This window comes from Centroberyx affinis, unplaced genomic scaffold (assembly GCF_046629955.1).
Source record: "Centroberyx affinis isolate AG114_WGS23_722 - 3 ecotype Tasmania unplaced genomic scaffold, CSIRO-AGI_Caff_v1 ptg002764l_1, whole genome shotgun sequence".
Classification (NCBI taxonomy): Eukaryota; Metazoa; Chordata; class Actinopteri; order Beryciformes; family Berycidae; genus Centroberyx; species Centroberyx affinis.
Genome location: NW_027280925.1, coordinates 925,185 through 945,067, shown reverse-complemented (window position 1 = coordinate 945,067; position 19,883 = coordinate 925,185). Strand labels below are relative to the sequence as shown.

General features: G+C 41.6%; 2 protein-coding genes across 3 annotated transcripts in view; both read left to right on the top strand.

Moving 5' to 3' along the window:
- The first annotated feature begins 1,116 nt into the window (after positions 1–1,116).
- On the top strand, positions 1,117–3,196 carry LOC139657834 (doublesex- and mab-3-related transcription factor A1-like). Its single transcript, XM_071535769.1, has 2 exons — positions 1,117–1,695; positions 2,213–3,196. Exons 1-2 carry the CDS (start codon positions 1,212–1,214, stop codon positions 3,010–3,012), a joined length of 1,284 nt encoding a protein of 427 aa, XP_071391870.1. The 5' UTR covers positions 1,117–1,211; the 3' UTR covers positions 3,013–3,196.
- Positions 3,197–4,802: 1,606 nt separating this feature from the next.
- The window catches only part of LOC139657854 (glucosidase 2 subunit beta-like), a 123,249-nt gene continuing 108,168 nt past the window's right edge, over positions 4,803–19,883 (top strand). For both annotated transcript variants that reach the window (XM_071535802.1, XM_071535801.1), the window contains exons 1-6: positions 4,803–4,963; positions 5,498–5,614; positions 6,676–6,771; positions 8,723–8,780; positions 10,128–10,245; positions 15,530–15,659. In XM_071535802.1, the coding sequence (XP_071391903.1) occupies positions 4,882–4,963; positions 5,498–5,614; positions 6,676–6,771; positions 8,723–8,780; positions 10,128–10,245; positions 15,530–15,659 (601 nt within the window). In that variant the 5' untranslated portion in view covers positions 4,803–4,881. The remainder of the gene's footprint in view (positions 4,964–5,497; positions 5,615–6,675; positions 6,772–8,722; positions 8,781–10,127; positions 10,246–15,529; positions 15,660–19,883) is intronic.

Genomic DNA, 19,883 nt, shown 5'->3' with positions numbered 1-19,883 from the left:
ATCTACAGATGATTATGAGATGTCTAATAGCCAGGGCTATTATCATTATTAACATTTTATTTCAAAGTGTCTGTTAGCCCATTATGCATGTAAATGCATGAGTACTCACACGAGTGCATGCGTATGCATACACAGGCATGTATGCATGTGTGCACACACACATAGCGTTACAAAAAAGTCCGTAAACTACAATAAATTCATTGCCATACTTAATGAGAGCAAGTATCTAACTGCTGAAAAAAGCAATAAGTCTGTGTGTGGCATATGTTCACATGCATACATGTGCATGTGCATATCAGGCTAACATTGTTTTAGGTATGTGTTGCCCCTGGTGACTGCCAGTGTGTTTGTCACATTACATTTTGTTGTTTTCATGTAATAACGGTAAGGCAAACTGTTGCTTGTAACTGGATCCTATTTGAATGGAGAGAAATGAATGAAACATGTGACAAGGTGTGATTAGTTATCCACTGATCTCACTGGTTGTTTGTTGACAGATGGGTCTTTTGTCAAGATAATTTGTTCAACAGAATAACCAGGTAGCTAATTACCTGTTCCTTTTGTGGCTATTAGGGCCATTGTTGTGTTAAGAACCTCTTAATAGTGAATATTCATTGCTCAATAGGGCAACCAAGGGGACGTGTTGTGTCTAGCTGACCTGAGGCAACATCGCTTTTGTTGCCATTTTGAAATAGCTTAGTTGAGTTCCTTGGGAACACCTATCCAATTCAACAAAGTCCACAGTTTGGAGGGTGAAGGATGGGTGCAAATTAGACATAGCAGGCCAGCCTCTGCAATGGCATTGGTCCGAAAAAGGCTCAGTGCAACAGTGAATGCCATTCATATAGAAAACTATTTTAACCATTTGCAATTAAATACCATATAACTTATGGACTGTTGCTGGACGGGCCTGAAACTTAACATTTCCAAAAAATACCTAGGCTCTATTACATTAGATTAGACCACTATTCATCCGGGACTCAAATAAACATGATAGGGTATTAAGAGGTTGGAGCGGAAAGGGGTGTGACCATGGTGTTGTATTTCATGTCAAGCCACCTGGAGAGGAGACACTTAAAGCGCACTAGTTCAGGGTGCCAGAGGCAGTAGAGAGACTCCAGTCACCGAGAGAAGGCCAAATTAACCTGAGCGACTGCACTTGATTATCTGCACTGGACGGCCCGGAGACCTTTTGCGCATCCCCAAGAGCAATGGACGGCAGGATCAGACCGCTTGGCCTGGCCGGGCACACCGCCAACCCGCTGTCAGTCGGGGGCTTGCAGGTGCCCCCTTCCCTCCTGCGCCCTCCGTCTCTCTTCCTGCGGGCTTGTAACCCCGCGCTGGAGAGGGGTTACCCCCGCACCCCGAAGTGCGCCAGATGCAGGAACCACGGCGTGGTGTCCGCGCTCAAAGGTCACAAGCGCTTTTGCCGCTGGAGAGACTGCGTGTGCGCCAAGTGCACACTGATAGCGGAGAGGCAGAGGGTGATGGCCGCGCAGGTGGCGCTGCGGAGGCAACAGGCTCAGGAGGAGAGCGAGGCCCGAGAGCTCCGGTTCCTGTACCCCGGCTCGGGGACTGGAGGGGAACCCGGGGTCCCTCTGGCGTCACCCGTGGGGCCTGGGATACCAGCAGCTACCAGTGACACCCCAGCAGTTCCTAGTGTTGATGTTTTCGGAACAGAAAGCCAAAAAGATGGTGAGTTGAGATGGCGAAATCGGGGATGTGGTGGAGAGTAAAGGCACAATTACTCACATTTTTATTGGGGAAGAGAATTACCAACCTTTTTAGGCTAACATAAATCTTGAGGGCGTCATTTAATACCATACATCATAGTAGGCTATAAAGTATAGCCTAGTATAGTATATTATAAATGCTTTTCTGAAAATCTAATTGAATTTTGTTTATATCAGTGGTTGTGATGTTTTAGGCTAATCACTGAATGGAGGTCATTTCTATTATTTACTACTACATCACTAGGTGAGATGATTATGTAGCCTACAGCTAAGTGTTGTTATTCCGTTTATGTGCAGTAAATTATACGGTATTTGCATTACATAAAATATATACAATAAAATATTTTAAATGTTTTACTTTTCTATGCCTCTATGCATAATTTTCCGCGTTTTACGCACACGCTGAATGCTGACATAAGCGTGCAGAGATGAGTAACGCTGATTTAAAACTATCTGATTTTCTTCTATCTCCATTTCAGATGATAAAATGAACAAGTACAACTTTTACAACGGTTTCATTGGTCGACCTCTCTTTGCACCTCACGCCCCACGTCTGGCCTCTCCAAGTGACAAGAAGGAGCTGTGTCCAAGCAAGGACAGCGCCAGCGCTACATTCAACGACGACAGCGCCAGTCCATCCCCAGTCTTTGACCAGCGGTCAGAGCACACAGAGAGCCCGCAGAGGTCGTTGTCCTCCTCGGATCCGGAGTCGGGGAGCGAGTCGGAGAAACCCAAGGAATACCCAACCCTGGACCGGGACCCCACCGACGTCATGGCCAAGATCTTCCCCCATCAGAAACGGGACACCCTGGAGTCCGTGGTGAGAACGTGCAAAGGTGACATTGTGAAAGCTATTGAACTCATGCTTAGCTCCAAAGAGAACAAAATCGACTCTGACGGCTTGGCCCTGTCTCTGTCCAGTCACCCTAGCGCGCTCAGGCCTAACGCGGGATTGCCAGGCGCACTGGGCCCTTTGGGGACCAAGTCTGCCTTCTCCCCTCTCCACGCCACACCGACGCCCGCCGGCGGGGACAGCCTGTATGGGCTCAACCCTCGTTTCGGTATCAATCCCTTGCGGCTGGCTTATTCTTCGGCAAGTGGTGGCATGACAAGTTTCATGTCACCTTATGTGACATCCGGACTGATGCCGATGTTTCCACTGCGTCCGGCCCTGGACTCCTACTCTTTCCCGGGCATGATCCGAGACCTTTCCTACCTCCAGAGCAAGGAGTCACTATGCAACACAGGACTCTACACACGTCTTAACCATGAAAAATAACTCTTATTTGTTCACTTAATTGTAAATTAGCGCTCAAAATTTTCTTTAAAGATCCTTTTAAGTGCCTGAAAACTGTTAAAGCTGTTGATTAAAATCACTGCATAATGCCATTGAAGTTTGGCAATTTTCTCTTTTAAGTTGTTTCAGTATATTTTTGAAAGTGTACATTTTGTAAAGATTGTTTATTATTAATAAAGCTATCAAAGGATGTTCTTGTTTTATCTTTGTTCCATGTATCCTTTCTGTATGAGTTTGTCTTAGTTTATCAAGATTACACAACAGAATAGATTGATACTTTGCAAAGATCTATCTATCTATTTATCTATCTATCTGAAAGAGAGGAAACCACCAAGTAATTACTTATTTTTCAAAGGTGTCTGTAGTCTGATTAATGTGTATTTCTGAAACTGGAATGGATTATTTTATATCGCCACATTAAAGTAATTACTTTACATGTAATTTGTAACTCAGATGACTCCTTACTCTGGCTAGACCTACTTTTTTAATAAAATGAAAATAAGCCTCAATGAGAAAAATGAGAAAAATCAATGGAGATCACAATGTCATAAAGAACATAGGCCATAAATATTGTAACAATACAATTACATTAATCACAATAATTCTTGGGCAGTTAAAGCCAACAGTTCTGTAGAGAGGAGGTCGGCTGAAGCATATAAAAGAAATTTGGCCCTTGAGACTGGGGCTAACCCATGTTCTAGTTTACATTAACATCTCCTTGCCAAACTAATTTATGGACTTCCTCAGTTGGTTCAAAGCCTTTTGACAGCAAGTGAAACATTTTTTTGACTCACTTTTGTACAAACATTTTCTTGTACAAACAGTGCTATGCAAGCCAAGCGCCACTCTCTACATAGTTACAATACAGCCGGGGGATTTGAGGGACTGAAGACCATCAGCTTTCTAAGAAGCTTTCTAAGAATAGCTTTAAAATGGTGAGGATTATCTCCAGGTCATTTCATTTGTTCAATTTGTTCAGTACCTCACAATTGCCTAACATCATATTGAGCTTCAACTTTTTGATTTTGTTCTGTTAGGTCTATCTATTTGAAGCCTATATGACGCATTTCAGTGTCAGTTTATACACATTCTTGCCTATATAGTCAATTTATCCTGTGCTAATGACAGCAATTTATAGTCTACCACACCTGACATCAGCCTTAATTTGTAATACATTTGTTTGGTACAAAAGCCTGCAACACATGGCTACAAAGTTACAGGGTTTACTCTTCACAGGTAACCAGGAAACCATGGTAACCCACCCACTCCCCCTTCTGTTTGCTTGCTAAATTCCAGATATGACCCTTGTGTTCATGATTTATTGACTTTTGGCAGCTCACATTTGGTGTTTTTGAAAATATTTTGTGGTTGCATGCTGTGCTGTGATATTGAGGATGTATATTACATGCTGTGCTTACAATATCTGATCACATGTGAAGTCTACACCTCCTCAAGAAATCGAAAAATTAGGCAAATGTTTATACTACTGTAGGCTATATTTATCTAGCTTGGGAAACCAGCTGCCTCTCTTTCCATTTTGAATAAACGAGAATATTTTCTAAATATACTATCATTTCAATATAAACAAATGTGAACTTTTAAACTTTTGTGAAGATATTTCTACATCCAGACTCAAAAGCCATCCTCACTGTTGATTGGTCGTAGAAATCACAGGGGCTCGCACGACAACCAACGGGAAGCCTCGGGTGCGTCACGTGACCGTGTGTTTCAGGAAGACACTGACAGTGAAATGTTGGAGGTTGGAAGCAGAGACTAATGTGAACATGAAAAACATTTGAGCAGGTTTTTGTGTGGCAGGAGTGTAAATGTTTTCAAGGCCTGCGCTCTGACATGCGTTGCCACATTGTTATTGCCGCTGTCTTTTGGTCTATTTGCGTTGACTCGCGGAAAATAAGAGGAATATCTTTGTCCTGTAAGTGCAGTGTCCCTTACCAGCTTAGGCTAACTAATGTCAACATCTTTGTAAACAGTGCTACATGTATGAATGCTATGCGTGTTGTAACCTGGATGTTGTAACAGCTCCATAGATGCAACACAGGCAACATGAAGTGAGGGATTTTATTTTTGAAGTATATACAGTATATATGTTGTTTCTATTGGTTGTAGGGTAGGTAGACACTGTATTGTGGTTGTTTTACTTAAAGTTGAATAGCTTAAAGTACATTGACCTGTAGAAGGCATAATGCCAGCCCCTAGTTTCACTAACATTTCATTACAGTCCCTGAAATTCAGCAGCCAGCATGATGAAGTGACACTGTTCTCAACTGGGCTTACATCCAAAAATAAATATTTATAGAGCTGCCAACATTAATGCATAGCACATGGAATTTTACTGTGCAAAATATTGTTGTTGTGGTGTTGCCCCTGAGTCTGTTGGGTTACGTCTGTAGCTGCAGTTCAAGGCCATCAGCATGTATCAGTCTGTAATGTTTTCACTCTGTAACAGACAAGCGGTTCTACAGAGAGAGGAAGACCTTCCTGTGCATCGATGGCTCTAAAATGATCCCCTTTGAGCAGGTGAACGATGACTACTGCGACTGTGAAGACGGTTCTGATGAACCAGGTAAAGAAGTGTGTCCATGGGCGAGAGTGTGTGTGTGTGTGTGTGTGTGGCAATGTTAGCATACTGTGTGCCATCACTGCTTTTTTATTCTTCAGTATTACTCATCATGTAAACCTACGCACTAACGTTTGCTACTCACAGAATTTCCCTTTGTGGGAAAATAATGATTCGACTTGATATCATCCCACTGTGTGTGTTTTCACATGTGTTCCTTTTTTGTCTTTCATCTGAACTCGGTGATTAATCAATCTTCTTGTGCATGTGAAACAAACTCAGACCCCTCTGGAGGAAATCAAGCTTTCTGTGCAGTAGAGCTCCTGGAGAGATGTTTCAGGCTCAGTTTGCTTTTCCGCCTGCTTTCTGGTGCACTTTATTTGTAAAATGTGATCACTAAGAGTTCAGATGATTTTGTAGTTTCACTCAAGAGATTTATATTGTTAGAATCAAAGCACATGTCTGGTGATTTTAATGGTAAATTGATGAAAATTCACTGAACTGGAGATTAATAACAGATTGCAAAGCCTGCCAAATAAGCTCAATATTAAGTATTTTAAAACAGGTTGGGATCATTAGCCTGATCAGGTTCCATAATGCAGCTGTTTTGTGCTTTATAATTAAGAGATTGGCTTTTTTCACATAAAGAAGCTCAAATATTGTCATCTATAACAGTCATAGGAGGATTGAGATAGAAAGAAAAATACAGGTCTGAAATGGAAAGTGTCCTTATCAGAACTGATGGGAACCAGAAAAAGATCATGGGCTTCAATAGGCTTTAATCCTTGTTTTGGTCCTTTCAAAAATTCAGAAAAGAAAATCTGGTTCTTTATTTAAAAAGGTCCTGATTATTCATGTGAAAACTCTATGATCCCATGAAACAGACGTTTATGTGTGACTAAATGACATTGCCCCCCTAAGGGCAACAAAGGCAGTGCATCCATGTTGCCCATGTCAATGACTGGATGAAGCCTTTATATATGGAGCCGTATCACAAATAGTTTTCACACTTGTTTCTGCGAGTCAGTCATTATGCAACATCGACCTCTGCTCTTCACCCTCTGTAGGCACTGCAGCCTGTCCTGGTGGCCGGTTCTACTGCACCAACCTGGGCTTCCGCCCACACTACATCCAGTCTTCACGAGTCAACGATGGCATCTGTGGTACGGCCTTCTTTATTGCATTATATTAGAATAAAATATAACCTCTTGAGAGGAGACCTTGGTAAAAGGTCGGGCAGGGACAATGAGGCCAATATTGCAAGTGTCATAATGATTCTCTGTGAAGAACAGATTTATTCTTGCAGAAAATGAATGGCTGTAATAGTCATTTAAAAAAGCTAGTGGAAAGATATGGTGCCAAGACTGAGCTACTTTTTAGCAACTTTCTTATTTCAAAGGTGTTTGTGAAGTTTTAGTCAAAATGACAATATATTATGAATTATGCTTCACAAGTCACTTAGGGAAGTATCATGTGAATTAAATTAAATGGTTTCAATTACCCACCACCACATAAGCATAATAGGAAGGATTATATGCTGCTTTTCAGTGATTCCACAAGAGCAGAAGCGCTGCCTTTAGCTACAGTGGGTGAGCCACTCAAGTATGCAGAGCACTTAAGATGTTATACCCACTGCTTGCTTTTTACCCTTTTGTGTGTTTTGCGCACATGCACAGGAATACATATTTTACATGCTGTCAGGAGGCGGACATGTTGGAAGTTGTACACACTGTCACTGCTTTTTGTAGTACAAACAAACAGAGATGAAGAGGTAGACACAGCAAACAAAACTCCTCTCTCACACACGCGCACGCACACACACACACACACACACACACACACACACACACACACACACACTCACACACACACACACACACACTCACTCTCCTCGCTCAATTTCCCTTGAACAACATTTTTCTCAAGTACTTTCTCCACTCTGTCTTGTGAAACCTGCCACACTCGAGCCAAATTAGATCGGTTTGCAGCCCCACCTTCCCATCCTCGTCTACATCCTACCCCACTTTGGATAAAATCAACACATTCCGCTGTTGACAACTCCTCTCTGTCACCGACGCTCTCTTAGATGGCAACAGAAAATGAGAGAGAAGAGTGAAGAGGGATAGAGGAAGATTTCTTACACCCTCCTGCTCCCTTTGCTCAATTCTCCCTCTTTTTCTTCTCCCACTTGTCTTCTCATACCTTCCCTGCCTTGAATGGAACTTAATAGCTAACGCAGCATCGCTTTTCCTCCTCAACGGTTCGCTGAGAGATTTTCATTGACTTCCTTTTGCTGGGCTCTAACGCTCCTCTTCCACTGGTCGCCAATGGGGCTCTGGGTAATTGAGGAGTTTCACACTGTGACCACTCTCCCGACTGAAGCATCTGAGCAGTTATAAAACACCATGTAGCTGATCCTGTAAGTGGCTGATCTCAGGATCTGTTCTTCACCAGTCAAAACTGATGGACTAGATCAACAACATCCGCACTAAAGAGAACACACTCATTCTCCAGTTTTATCAGTTTAACACAAATGCACAGATGTTATCGGCCAATATTGGCTTTTCACAGAAATAGGCTGTTGCCATTGGCAATGATACGTTGTAAACAAAGCATTTATTTTTTCCACAATCACATGATTATTCTTATCTAATCTTGTTTTTGAATAATTCTGGTTAGGTGATTAAAGGGCTTTGAAGATGATGTATGTTGAGAAGCAAAAGATCATAGTGATCAATTTGCCTTGCCACAATTTACTATGATTGTTCCATGTAGTTTCCATGTAGCAAATGTGAAAGATACTACTTTAGTTGTATCTTTATAGTACTATGCTGTCACACAAATCAATCAGTTATATCAGATATCATCAGATATATCAGATATAGTACCATGCTATCACACAAATCAATTATATCAGACATCTTTCATTTTATCAGATATTATTGTAACTTTCATCGCTAATTATTGATATTGCATCAGACCCAGAAATTATGTATGGATCAAATCCTAAATATTCAGAAAAAAGAGATATTGCTCACTTTCTTTGATGTTGTGATGTGGTGCGTTCCTCTGTCTCGTGTGTAATGGATTGGTTTCTTCTCTTCCTCTTGTCAGATTGCTGCGATGCTTCAGATGAGTACAACAGCCACGCTCGCTGCCAGAACTCATGCAGGTCAGTTGAATCAATACTGAGATTGAATATTTGAAAAATAACATAGGAAGATTTTGACTTGGGGATCCCTCAAATTGTCAGATTTGTGCATTTTCACCAGAGACTACAAAGGGCCATGTGTGGGTAAAGAATCAGAATCTGAATCAAGTATTCACCCAAACCATGGTGCAAGGGAAATATATCAACAATATGCTTTTTTATTTTAAAATCTTGCTCCTTATGTGTCCTTGTTCTTTTTTTTTTTTTTTTTACCATGTCTCTTATGTGTTTTTTGCCTGAATGACATGAGGCTCGTGATTAAGAATTCTGATGCATTTTTATGTAAATGGAAAATAAATTTGAAACTTGAAACTTGGTTAGGTCAATAAAAAAAGACAGGTTTTTGTTTATCCTAGGTTGTTTATCTTAGGTTTTAACATTACTGCTTACAGCAACAATGCAAACCTGCTGTACTAGTGCTGTTTAATTGTGCTGGGCCCATGTGGCAGTGACTCATTCGTTGTGCCACCAGGGGGCATGGTGTCACTATGATAAAAAAAACCTACTGTAGTCCAGTACGTAGGTTCCTGAGACTCCCTGCTGGCACGCAGCCCTTCTCTTTAATGTATATCCATCAGGGATGTGTTCTGAAGAGTTCATCCTGGATAAAGAGAATCTGACTCATCACCCCATTACCCTTTCCTTTTCCCATCATGCAGCATCTACAGTTAAAGTTCTATCACTGTAAATTGTACACTCATTAGTCCCTTGCTGTTGTGGCTTTCATGAAGAGAATCGTGTTTCCATGGGATCGTTTCCTTGCTGTAAATTACATGTTTTATAAATGGCAGGTCTGTAAACAAACTCCCTGACAAGTCCAGGCTTGTCTTTTTTCAGAAATGTAATGTTTATATGAACTCAAACTGCAGATGGTCATATTTACAGTCTTCACTCAGCTGCACTGCAAAGATTGGCCATACTACGATGCTGAAATGTACTCCCCCGTGTAAACCCAACTTCTAATACAATAACGCATTTGTGGATGGTCCTCTATTACTTCATTCTGTGCCATATGCCTCAAAACCACATACGAGTAGAGTATATCTCATTACGATTTCACAAAGTCCACACTCTTATTGTGTTTGCCATCCTTCGAAAACAATTTAGTTCAGCCACAGAACGTCCACCCCCATCTTATTTACTCTTCTATTTTCCCATTTGGATTCCTGGTGTATCGTGGGCCCTTAAAAATTGGATTGTGCCATCTCAAAGACCATAGCAGGGGTGGGCGACGTTTTCTCAGTAATGATGGGACCATGCCTCCTCTCCCTCTCTCTCTCTCTCTCTCTCTCTCTCTCTCTCCTCCAGGAATCTGGGACAGAGGGAGAGAGCAGATGTAGAGGGCCAGATGAGGACCTTGGACGAGGGGCTTCGACTCAAACAGCAACTGATTGAGGAGGGGGTGCTGCTCTGGAGGGAGAAACAGGTAGGGTGTAGTATGCTGCAGTGACTACTGTACTACCATACGGCATGTAGTAGCAACAGAGGGAAACCATCAGTCCTGTTTTTCCCCAAAGATTTATCCCCTATCTGTTGTGGAGAAAACCAATGACTGTCAAACACGTGTCTTTGACTTCTTTTCAAACTGCATGAAATTCTGTATGTAATTGCTCTTTATATGTATATGTATAGTATTTGAAGGCCTACATGTATAGTATTTGAAGGCCTACATATTTCAACTTAGTCCATGGACCAAGAGAAAAGAGGTGTCCTTACACTGTTGGAAAAAGGAGAAACCGGACGTGTATGATAAAAAAAAAAGAGCTGTAATACATAAAATGCCAAGGTGAGAACAAACGCCACAGCACAAAGGTTTGCGACGTGATTTGCATCCGTCGAAAGCTTCAGAAGATATGAACTCTTCATTTATCACCACCAATGCCATCTTCACAAAGTAAATGATGTAAAGATTACGACCGATAAATGTACCTTCAAATACGTTGAGACGGTTTTACATAACAAAAAACTGTTGCCTCAGTTGGCTAAAGCGTGTACCAGCGTCATGGGTTCATATCTGACCTGGGGCCTTTGTCACACATCATCCCTCCTTTTCTCTCTCTTTCTCTGTCTTTCCTATCTCTTTTCACTGTGAACTATCAAATTAAGGCAAAATGCCCAAAAAATAATCTTTAAAAACCCCCAAAACAAAACAATGCACTGTTAGCTAGCACTGAATACAGGCTGAAATCATACTTCTAGATGTTAGCTACAATTATCGTCTCACTCGTTTTCTTATTGTGAATTAACTTTTCACCTAGGCTACTTCTGCTCTTACAGCTGTACTTTTATTATTATTATTATTATTATTATTATTATTATTATTATTATCACCTGGAGAGCTAGCTAACTTTCTTGGTTGGTTGGGAAGTGTTATTCTTGCAGCTAAGGTTAATTTGCTTTTACCTACTGTATGTTGTGCTCTGGGAATTCCTGATGTGAATTCGCAGCTTGTGCCCTATGATATTGGTTTGACCATACATGCTCCTGGCAGACAACCTGCTGCTACAGGCATCTGCTGTGCAGTTGCTAACATCAACCTCACCCTGCTGTGCACTCAGTTTTTGGTATGTCAACATGCTCGCTATTTTCCGGTCGTAAGAGCAGTTAATAAGCATTTTTCTAGCCATTAGCTCACTCATATCATTTTATCAGTTTGCGTCATTTTAGAGTGTTTCCACTGTGAGATCCCCGAGAATTTGTGCTGCACAACTTTGATTTTTTGGCTACATGCTCTTGTTACTTGGGTTGTGGAATGGCAGAGTGACAAAGAAGTGGCAGATCTTCTTTGTACATGGGTCCTCGTCTTTCAGCGTGCCAAAAGTATTTTGACAGATTAGGATTATATACAAAATATAGTCATTTCTCAATTGTAGTCAAGATTCCTGGTGTGCAGTAACTTCTCAACATCTGTGACCCATAAACATCACCAGACTGCTCCTGCCAGCAACTTTGCATTTCCACGTATCTCTATAGAATTCAGCTGTGATTATGTCTCATTTGCAATTACTCTAAAGCAGTACGGAGTAAATGGTCGGGGTAAGTTGGCACAAGTAAACAAGTGTTTGAGTTATCAAGCCAGCTTTGAATCATCACGCTCCTTCCACAGAGCTTCAAGATAAGTATGAATTACTTTTACAGTTTTTCCCCCTATATTCTCCATTATCTCATTGAGTTCAACACGCACCACTTCAAATTGGAAGCTGGAGCCCTGCAGTGCTGTGCTCGATAAAATCAGCAAATATGACAGCTGAGCATCTCTTTAGACATTTCTAAGTTATATTTAAAAGTTCAGTGGTGTCATCACTTGATGCGTTAACACTTAGCTCTAGAAACTACGCCGCCTTCAGTCACTGAAGAAAAGCACCCGCAACACATAGAAACGTTCTATGAGTGAGACTTTTTCAGGACCGCCCTAAATCTTTGAGCTATTTTGTGCATTAATCATGAGAGGGACTGTTTTATTTCAAGGCATTTGTATGCACTTTATAGCACAATGTGTGTGAAAATGCAGTTTTGGGATCGTCAGACATGTCTCAAACATATATTACTTGCGATAGCTGATATAGTTAAAAAGCTATCACTGATCACAAAGATTTTGACTGACGGCCTCTCTTTGTCATACACAGTCACATTCAGGCACACATGTTCACACACATGCCTGATCGCCAGCTGATGGTCCTCTGAGTGTATATTCTGCACTCTTTTTTTTTTTGTCAGATATTTCTGTTCCATGTTCTTTTCTGTAGCGGCTGATTGGCAGATCGAGGCTGAAGTGTCACACAGCCCTCCGAGCCCTGCTGCACATCGTGATCCTCTGTTCTCAATGTGTCTCTGTTGATATGCCAGGGTTACCTCAGGGGCCCCGTCTCGGGAACCTTAAACAATGACTCAAAAGTGAACTCTTCCGAAGGGTTCAAGGGTTAAAGAAACTGTCGCCGTTGAAGGAATGGAATGGCGGAAAACTTTTTAATCAAATTAGAAGCCCCTCGTGGAGTGAAAGCTGAGTGTAGCATGTCGGCTCTGTGCGCCCTAGAACCAGCAGAAGTAGGGATGCTGCTGTTAATTTGCCACAAAACGGTATTCGATAAAATTCACTTTATAAAGGTCTGATCAATCTGCTGGTGATCTACGGGTCCAATCTTCTTTTGACAAACAGGAAACGGTGTGCATCATTTGTTAGTCACCAAGCACTGTATGGCATTGAATTTCATCTTTCATCTATTGATTGTTATGTTGGCTTGTTAGCTTGTGTTTGTCACACCCTATCTGAATAAGTGTTTGGTGGCAGCATGGTTGCTCTCGTTTGTTAGTAGCATGGTTGTCTGTATATTGATTCTTTAGAAGGTTTATATGTTGCTTGTTAGCTTTTGCTTGTTTGTAGCATGCTAACTGTTAAATTGTTTTGCGGATAGCACGACACTTTGGTTTCTGATCTGCTGAGCGGGCCGTCCCTTCAGCCCCGAATTGTTGATACAGTTCGGCTTCTGATCAGCCGAGCGGGTTTTTCCAAGCCAGCGGTGTCCGCTGTCCCATTAGCCTGTTGTTGTTGTTGTCAAAATCGATACGACTTCATAAATTATTGAGTTATGTTGGTTAGGTACAAGCCTAAGTGTAGGTAGAGGGTGGTGGAGGGGACTTTATCTGTATTTGGTGTCGAGGGAGGGAGCGTTCTGGGATGCCAGAAATCACTGTTGAGCCTTCTGGGCCTAATTCAATGAAACATCAGTGATGGGACGTGCCTTCTTGATAACCCCAGTGGCAAACCTGCACATACTCACACATCCAACCATGTAACATTTAGATTAGGTGGCTGGTGAATGGTGCTGCCTGTCTACTGGTCCTGTAGATTTATGACGGCAGAGCCTGATGTCCTCTATAGTCACCGTTTGTCGGTTGGCACATCATCCTTTTGACATCTGAATCGGGCTTCTGTATGAATGCTAACCTTGGATTATGGCACAAAGGATTGCAGCAACAAATCCTGTGTACTGGTAAATGCTGCGACTGGTGATTACAGTTACATTCTGTCAGGATGTTGAAGGATCTCATTGTGCTTTTTCTGTTCAAGCTGTACTGCAGCTTTCCAAGAATAAAGACCCCACTGAAGGTTAACACAGTAGGGGAACTCGCAAACATATGTGTGTGTATGAATAAATTAGTGCCGAATCTGTATTGCTTGATCTTTTAAAAGAAAATCAGTGATCAGTGTCATCTTAACAAATCACAATTGGAACATTCCTAAATTTTCGGTTTAATATGTGATTAAACAGGTCTTCATCTTTATAGGCTGTGGTTTTTAATATGCAGCGTATTGAAAAACGAGAAAAGAGTTTATGGGAACACTAATGCTATGTGCATTAGTTGTTGGTGTGCCACAGCTTTGGACATGGTGGAAAAACTTTTTACACCAACACGGTACTATACACAAGAGCAAATATGCTCTTGCACACTCAAAATGGACCCCATAAATCACTGCAGCACACTGAACGTGGCTAAGCAAGCAGCATGCCCCAGAAAGGTAGTCATCCCTATCCGAACCAAGCAGAATCCATCACTGCATTATGAGAAAGTCTCTGAGGAGAGATTGCAAGGTAATATTGACACACACACACACACACACACACACACGCACACACGCACACACACAGGGGCTGGTGCTTTCATATTAATTGGTCTATTACAGAGAGTGATGATAGGTTATGCTTGGTTGTCATATGCTGTCATTTTTGGTGCGACAGCAACACCTCCTGACGCAAGTGATTTAAATAGTCCATTGTGCAGTCCCCACTGCTGTCGTACAAGTCTTTGTAAATACAGGGGGTGCTGGTGGTGGGGTAGATAGATTGATAGAGAGAGAAAGATAAAGAGAACGAGTGAGAGAGAGTGCGACAGAGAGAGAGATTCAATACTTAAAACCTATTTACATAACTCCCTGCCACGACTTTCTCCAAATGATCTTGGGGCTTAAAGTAAATTGTCCCCTGGTCACCTATTATATTACTTCAATGTAATACAACTGTTGTACATGTGACATTATATTCCTCAAATAAGAAATATAATCATGCAAGTTTAGAAAACAATGCAATGAGAGGCCTGAGGGGTTTGGATAAACAAGGTTCTACCGAATACAGTAGATGAAGAAAAATGCTCCAAATTGGCGTACATACCGAAACATACATTAGAGTCTAGACAGTCCGACACCTACTCTTGTGGTCTTGTGTAGCTCTAAGTGTAGAGCATGACAGTAACAAATCTCAACTAGGGCTGAAAGATATTGACAAAAAATCGAATTGCAATTATTTGACAGAATATTGCAGCTGCGATTTAAGTTTTTCTTGTCATACTTTTTTTTTTTAGAATTTTTAAAATCATTTAAAGAAAAGTGATTTAAAAAAAAAAAAAATAGATGTGTGTGCAGAATTTATGATGAAATGTTTTCACCCATATTGTACTTGATTCATGGACCAAAGATTACCTACACCTTGTTTAGAAATCCATTTTGGACTAAATTCTCTCTTAAGCAATTAATCGCAGCCTCTGCGAGTTGGAAATTGCAGAAGTTCATATTGCGATTTTTTTTATTTTATTTTTTTCGATTCATTGTTCAGCTGTAATCCCAACTGTGAAGTGCTTTGTATAAAAGTGTCCACCAATTGGCATATGTTTACCATGTTATGTTGATCTTCAGCCTTGTGTTTGTCTCTGTTTAGGCCCAACTCAGAGACCTTCAGCAGGTAGCGGAGGACCTCCAGGTCAAATTAGAGGAACACAGGAGGAGGAAGCATGAGGCTGACCGACTCAAAGAGCAAACCCTGACGGCACGGGAAGCAGGCGACAACGGTAAGTGTCACACCACCTCTAATATGCCGTGATGCGGTTAGAATGTCTATTCTGTGCAGTTTACCCAATCCGCTGGATCCCAATAGTTTGCAGATACAGTAAGGTCGGTGCTGCAGCTACCACAGGGCAGGATCGTGCAACAGCTTCCATTTCATTTCACTTGAGTCCCACATTAGATGAAAGTGAATTGACCCCAGCGCTTCGGGCAGATGGTCAGGATGACAAATGGTGGGGCGGTAGAAACAGCCGGAAGAGTTAAATACGTGCGCCTATGTCGTGGAAATAAATGGACTAGGAGAGGAGTGCTGAGCAACAGCATATTGCAGTCCCACAGCTCTCCTTTTACATTTTTCAAACCTTGAGTGACAAGTTTGCTTGTGACTCACAGGAAAATTCCCTTATCATACCAAGCACAAGCTGGCCAGGCATTTAACTGACGTTCAGACTGGCGTTGTTGAATGTACAGATATTTGTGGGGCTGGGTAGGAAATAGGCTCACTCAGTTTTGCACTGAAGCCCCTAAGGATTCATATTCCACATTCATTAAATGTGTGTGGGGGGGGGCAGGGGATAGGGTTGGGTGGGGTTAAAGCAAAGTTTTGGATATTTAAATTAGATCAGAATCAGCCCTCCTGTTTGGCTTGCACAATTAATAGATGTGTCACAAAGTGGTTTTGTGTGAAGGAGAGAGAGAGAGAGAGAGAGAGAACCGAAAGGGGGACCGAATGAATTTGTCATTTCATTTGTCAAACATTCCCATTCTTAATCACACACCCAAACACACACACCTAACACATACTACACTGATCAGAAACCATCGCGCAAACATGTTATTTATTTATTTATTTTTTTCAAACGTATTTAGCTTTAGCAGCTCTTTCAAACATGTCGTCTGTCGTTTGCTTGTCAATAAACCAAACAGCTCGCAAACAGCATAAAACAACATAGTTCATCAGATAATACCTCAGGTCTTCAAGTTAGTCTACTTTTTTCATACTTTGCTCTTAATTTTCACACATCCCTCTGCAACGACCGGAGGTGTTCCTGATTGATTTGCCGCCTAGTGCCAAACTGGCCCCGCAAGTAAAAGTTTTTGATTGTGAGAAAGGTCATTTGACTTTGGTGGCTCCGCTGAGTGTCCATCCATCACGCTCCCCACAGTGCCAGCTGACCTTTGCTGGGTGCTTTTTAATGACACGTTAATGACACACGTGTGGGCGTCACTGGTCCCCCGTGTTCCTAGACGCGCCGTCCGTTTGTTCCATTACTGCTCATCTTCAGGGCGTAACAACCATCAATTTTCATTTCCGCGGTAATGTTGGCATGTCTCGTCCATGTTAGCTAGCCATCAAGGCTTCTTTATGTATTTCTAATGACTGTGTGTGTGTTAGAGGAAGAAAATGTGTGCGTTTATGTGGCAGTAAATGTGCATGAGTTTGTGTCGCACAGTTTGATGGCAGCCTCTGTGTGTATTGCAGAAGGTGAAGGTAGGTTTCAGTGGCTTGAGGGCTAATGCACCCATCCAGCCTTTCTGCCCGCTCGCAACCTGTGACATTACATGTTGATTAATACTTGAATCACGGCGAATAAGCACCATTAATCTGCCAACACTATAACTCAACAACACTTTATGGCTCCCCCGTGGGCCTTTAGTGTTATTGTTTGGTGCGGCAAGCTGATAAGGCTTTCGTGTGCATTTTGATTTCATTCCCGGAGTTTAAATGCACAGGGTGACAGGGGGACTGACCAAGTGAACTTGTGATCAAGGAGGTGTGCGTTCTCAATCTGAAACTTTTAAGTTTGATGGAATTTTTTATGTGATCTGGCTAATGCATGGCCCTGAGCTCGTTTTCTTAATTTTTTTTCACAAGAGCAACCTAAGCAGTTCTGAATCTGCTGCCTCTTGGCAATCCTGTGTTTTCTGGTTAAGTGATAGGCTATAATTAGTAATTACACTGAACACGATACAGCTCTAAACAACATTGTAGCATCTAGGCTAACTATTGTTGGTTTTACATTGTACATGTATATTCTAGGAAATTAGCTGACAGAGCAACGCAAATGAGTGCAACAGTAGAATAATCTTCAATTCCTAGATCACTATCATTGCAAGCAACCAGCAGGAAGGAGTAGAAGGGTTAGAGCCCTGGCAATATTCCTGTGAATGAATTAACATGTAAGAGAGGAGTGAAAGGAAAATAAATAAAAAATAAGAGCTAAGGAGAGAGGAAGAAGAGATCTTTTTTTTTTATGAGAGCAACTTAGAGCAAGAAAAGAAGCGAGATGTGGCAGAGGCAATATGATTCAGTAGCGGGGTGACGAGGTACGTGACGTATGTTGTTGGAGAAGCATGGAAATTGCATTGGTATTTATTTTGAGACATACGGCAAGGCTTCGTAGAAAGCTCTTTAGAGATGTATAAACGTGCTCTTATAGTAATGGCTCCAAGTGCCGCCTCTGGGAAAGTATCATGGATCTCATCTCCGCAATGCTCCACGAAACCCAAAGAAGATTATTAAGTAAATGGTCACAATTTTCATCATCACCCTTGAACGTCTTATAATTCATACGTCAAATAAGTCATAACCTGCCAATTGCATGCCAAACTTAGCTTCGGGAAACTTAAAGATGTAATTCTGTTGTTTGGTGTCAGGTTAGGACACCAACAGTTAAAAAGCCATTTTACCCCTTCTTGGAACGTTTACTGTTACACTTGTAAATGCTTCTCTTCTTCTGCAAACTACATTATTTGCTGGGCCTTTAAAACAATTCCTTAAAAATAACCATTAAACTCTAGAGGACCCATGAGGACGAATATTGAGTTATCCCAATTAAAAATCGGAACATCTCAACAAAGAGACGATGTTTTCTCACGGACCACCTCTTGTCTTCCCTTTTACAACCAGTCAATAGCCCATGTCAATATGGGAATGAAAAGCCGGAAGAACTAGCAGCTGAGCCTGCAAAGCAGAACTTAACAGAGTCTTCCCCTTTGATTACTGCTGCTGTTGCTCAAGCTTGTCTCCAGGGCTTCATATGCAGTTATTGGGGATTTTTAAAGGGCCGTGTTATTGGTGCCCTCGAAGGAAATTACAGTACAGTTTCTCATGGAGCAGTGCCTTTGGTACAGTAAAACAAAGAATTGCAGGACTTTGTGTTTTTTTCAAACCTTTTAACATGTATGCTTGTTCAGGATTCTGAACAAGTGCCACATCTTGCTAATCTCAATCTATCTTAACTGGTCAAATTAAGTATTGGGGAGTCACAGGTCTTTCAAAATGTGGCACCTCGACTCAATCCAACCCATAACGCACAACAGATGTTTATAGTATGAGATGTTATCAGAACGATATATAAGAACATCACACATTCCTCTCACAGACTGCCAAGTGATGGACTCGGTATTCACAGGTCCTGCAGGTTTTCCAATGCATGCTGGGAGATTTGGAGTAAATCCTCATTGAATAACAAAGGCTTCCCTGTTCCCTGTTCCTCCCCGTTAGTCGGAGAGGACACTGATCGTGAAGGCTTGTTTTTCTTAATGCCAGCCATGATAAGCTGTGGGTTCACATCAAGGTTTCTTTCCCCTTCTCTAATGATGTTTGTTTGATTTCATCCCCTCATAGAGACATATTTTACTTGCGTTTACTCTCTCTTTGAACGTTAATGGTGCATCCCAGTATGCAAAGCTACGCGGGGCTTGGAGTTCACCCACAGTTTGAGGGGTTTCCTTGAGTTCACCGGTAATCCAGCGGTTGACCTGATTTCACTGGCGGACCGTCTTGCAAACCGTCTCCTGGCTACCCATGTTTTCCAAAGGTGCATGAGTGCATTCAGAAGCCCCATGCCATAACTTAAGTGGATTGAGATGGCAGGATGCCTCAGCAGTCGAACCAATTTAGTTTACCATCATAATTCCACACTATGCACAACTTTGCACAATGAATCCTGTGAGTTTATCATTGAAGACCTGCAGTAAAGACCTGGGTCAAATATTTTTCATGTTTTTTTTTTTTAGCATACTTAGGTGTCAGATGCAGTTAAGCAGAAGAGGAAGGTATTTGAAAGTCAATTTAGTGCACTATTCTGTGATTGACAACTTACCTGACACTAAGATAAGATAAGATAAGATAAGATATGATAAGATAAGTGCTCCAACAATCATCAGAGTACATGATACAACATTGGAAAAACATCAAACAGACAAACAAAAAAGAAACACCT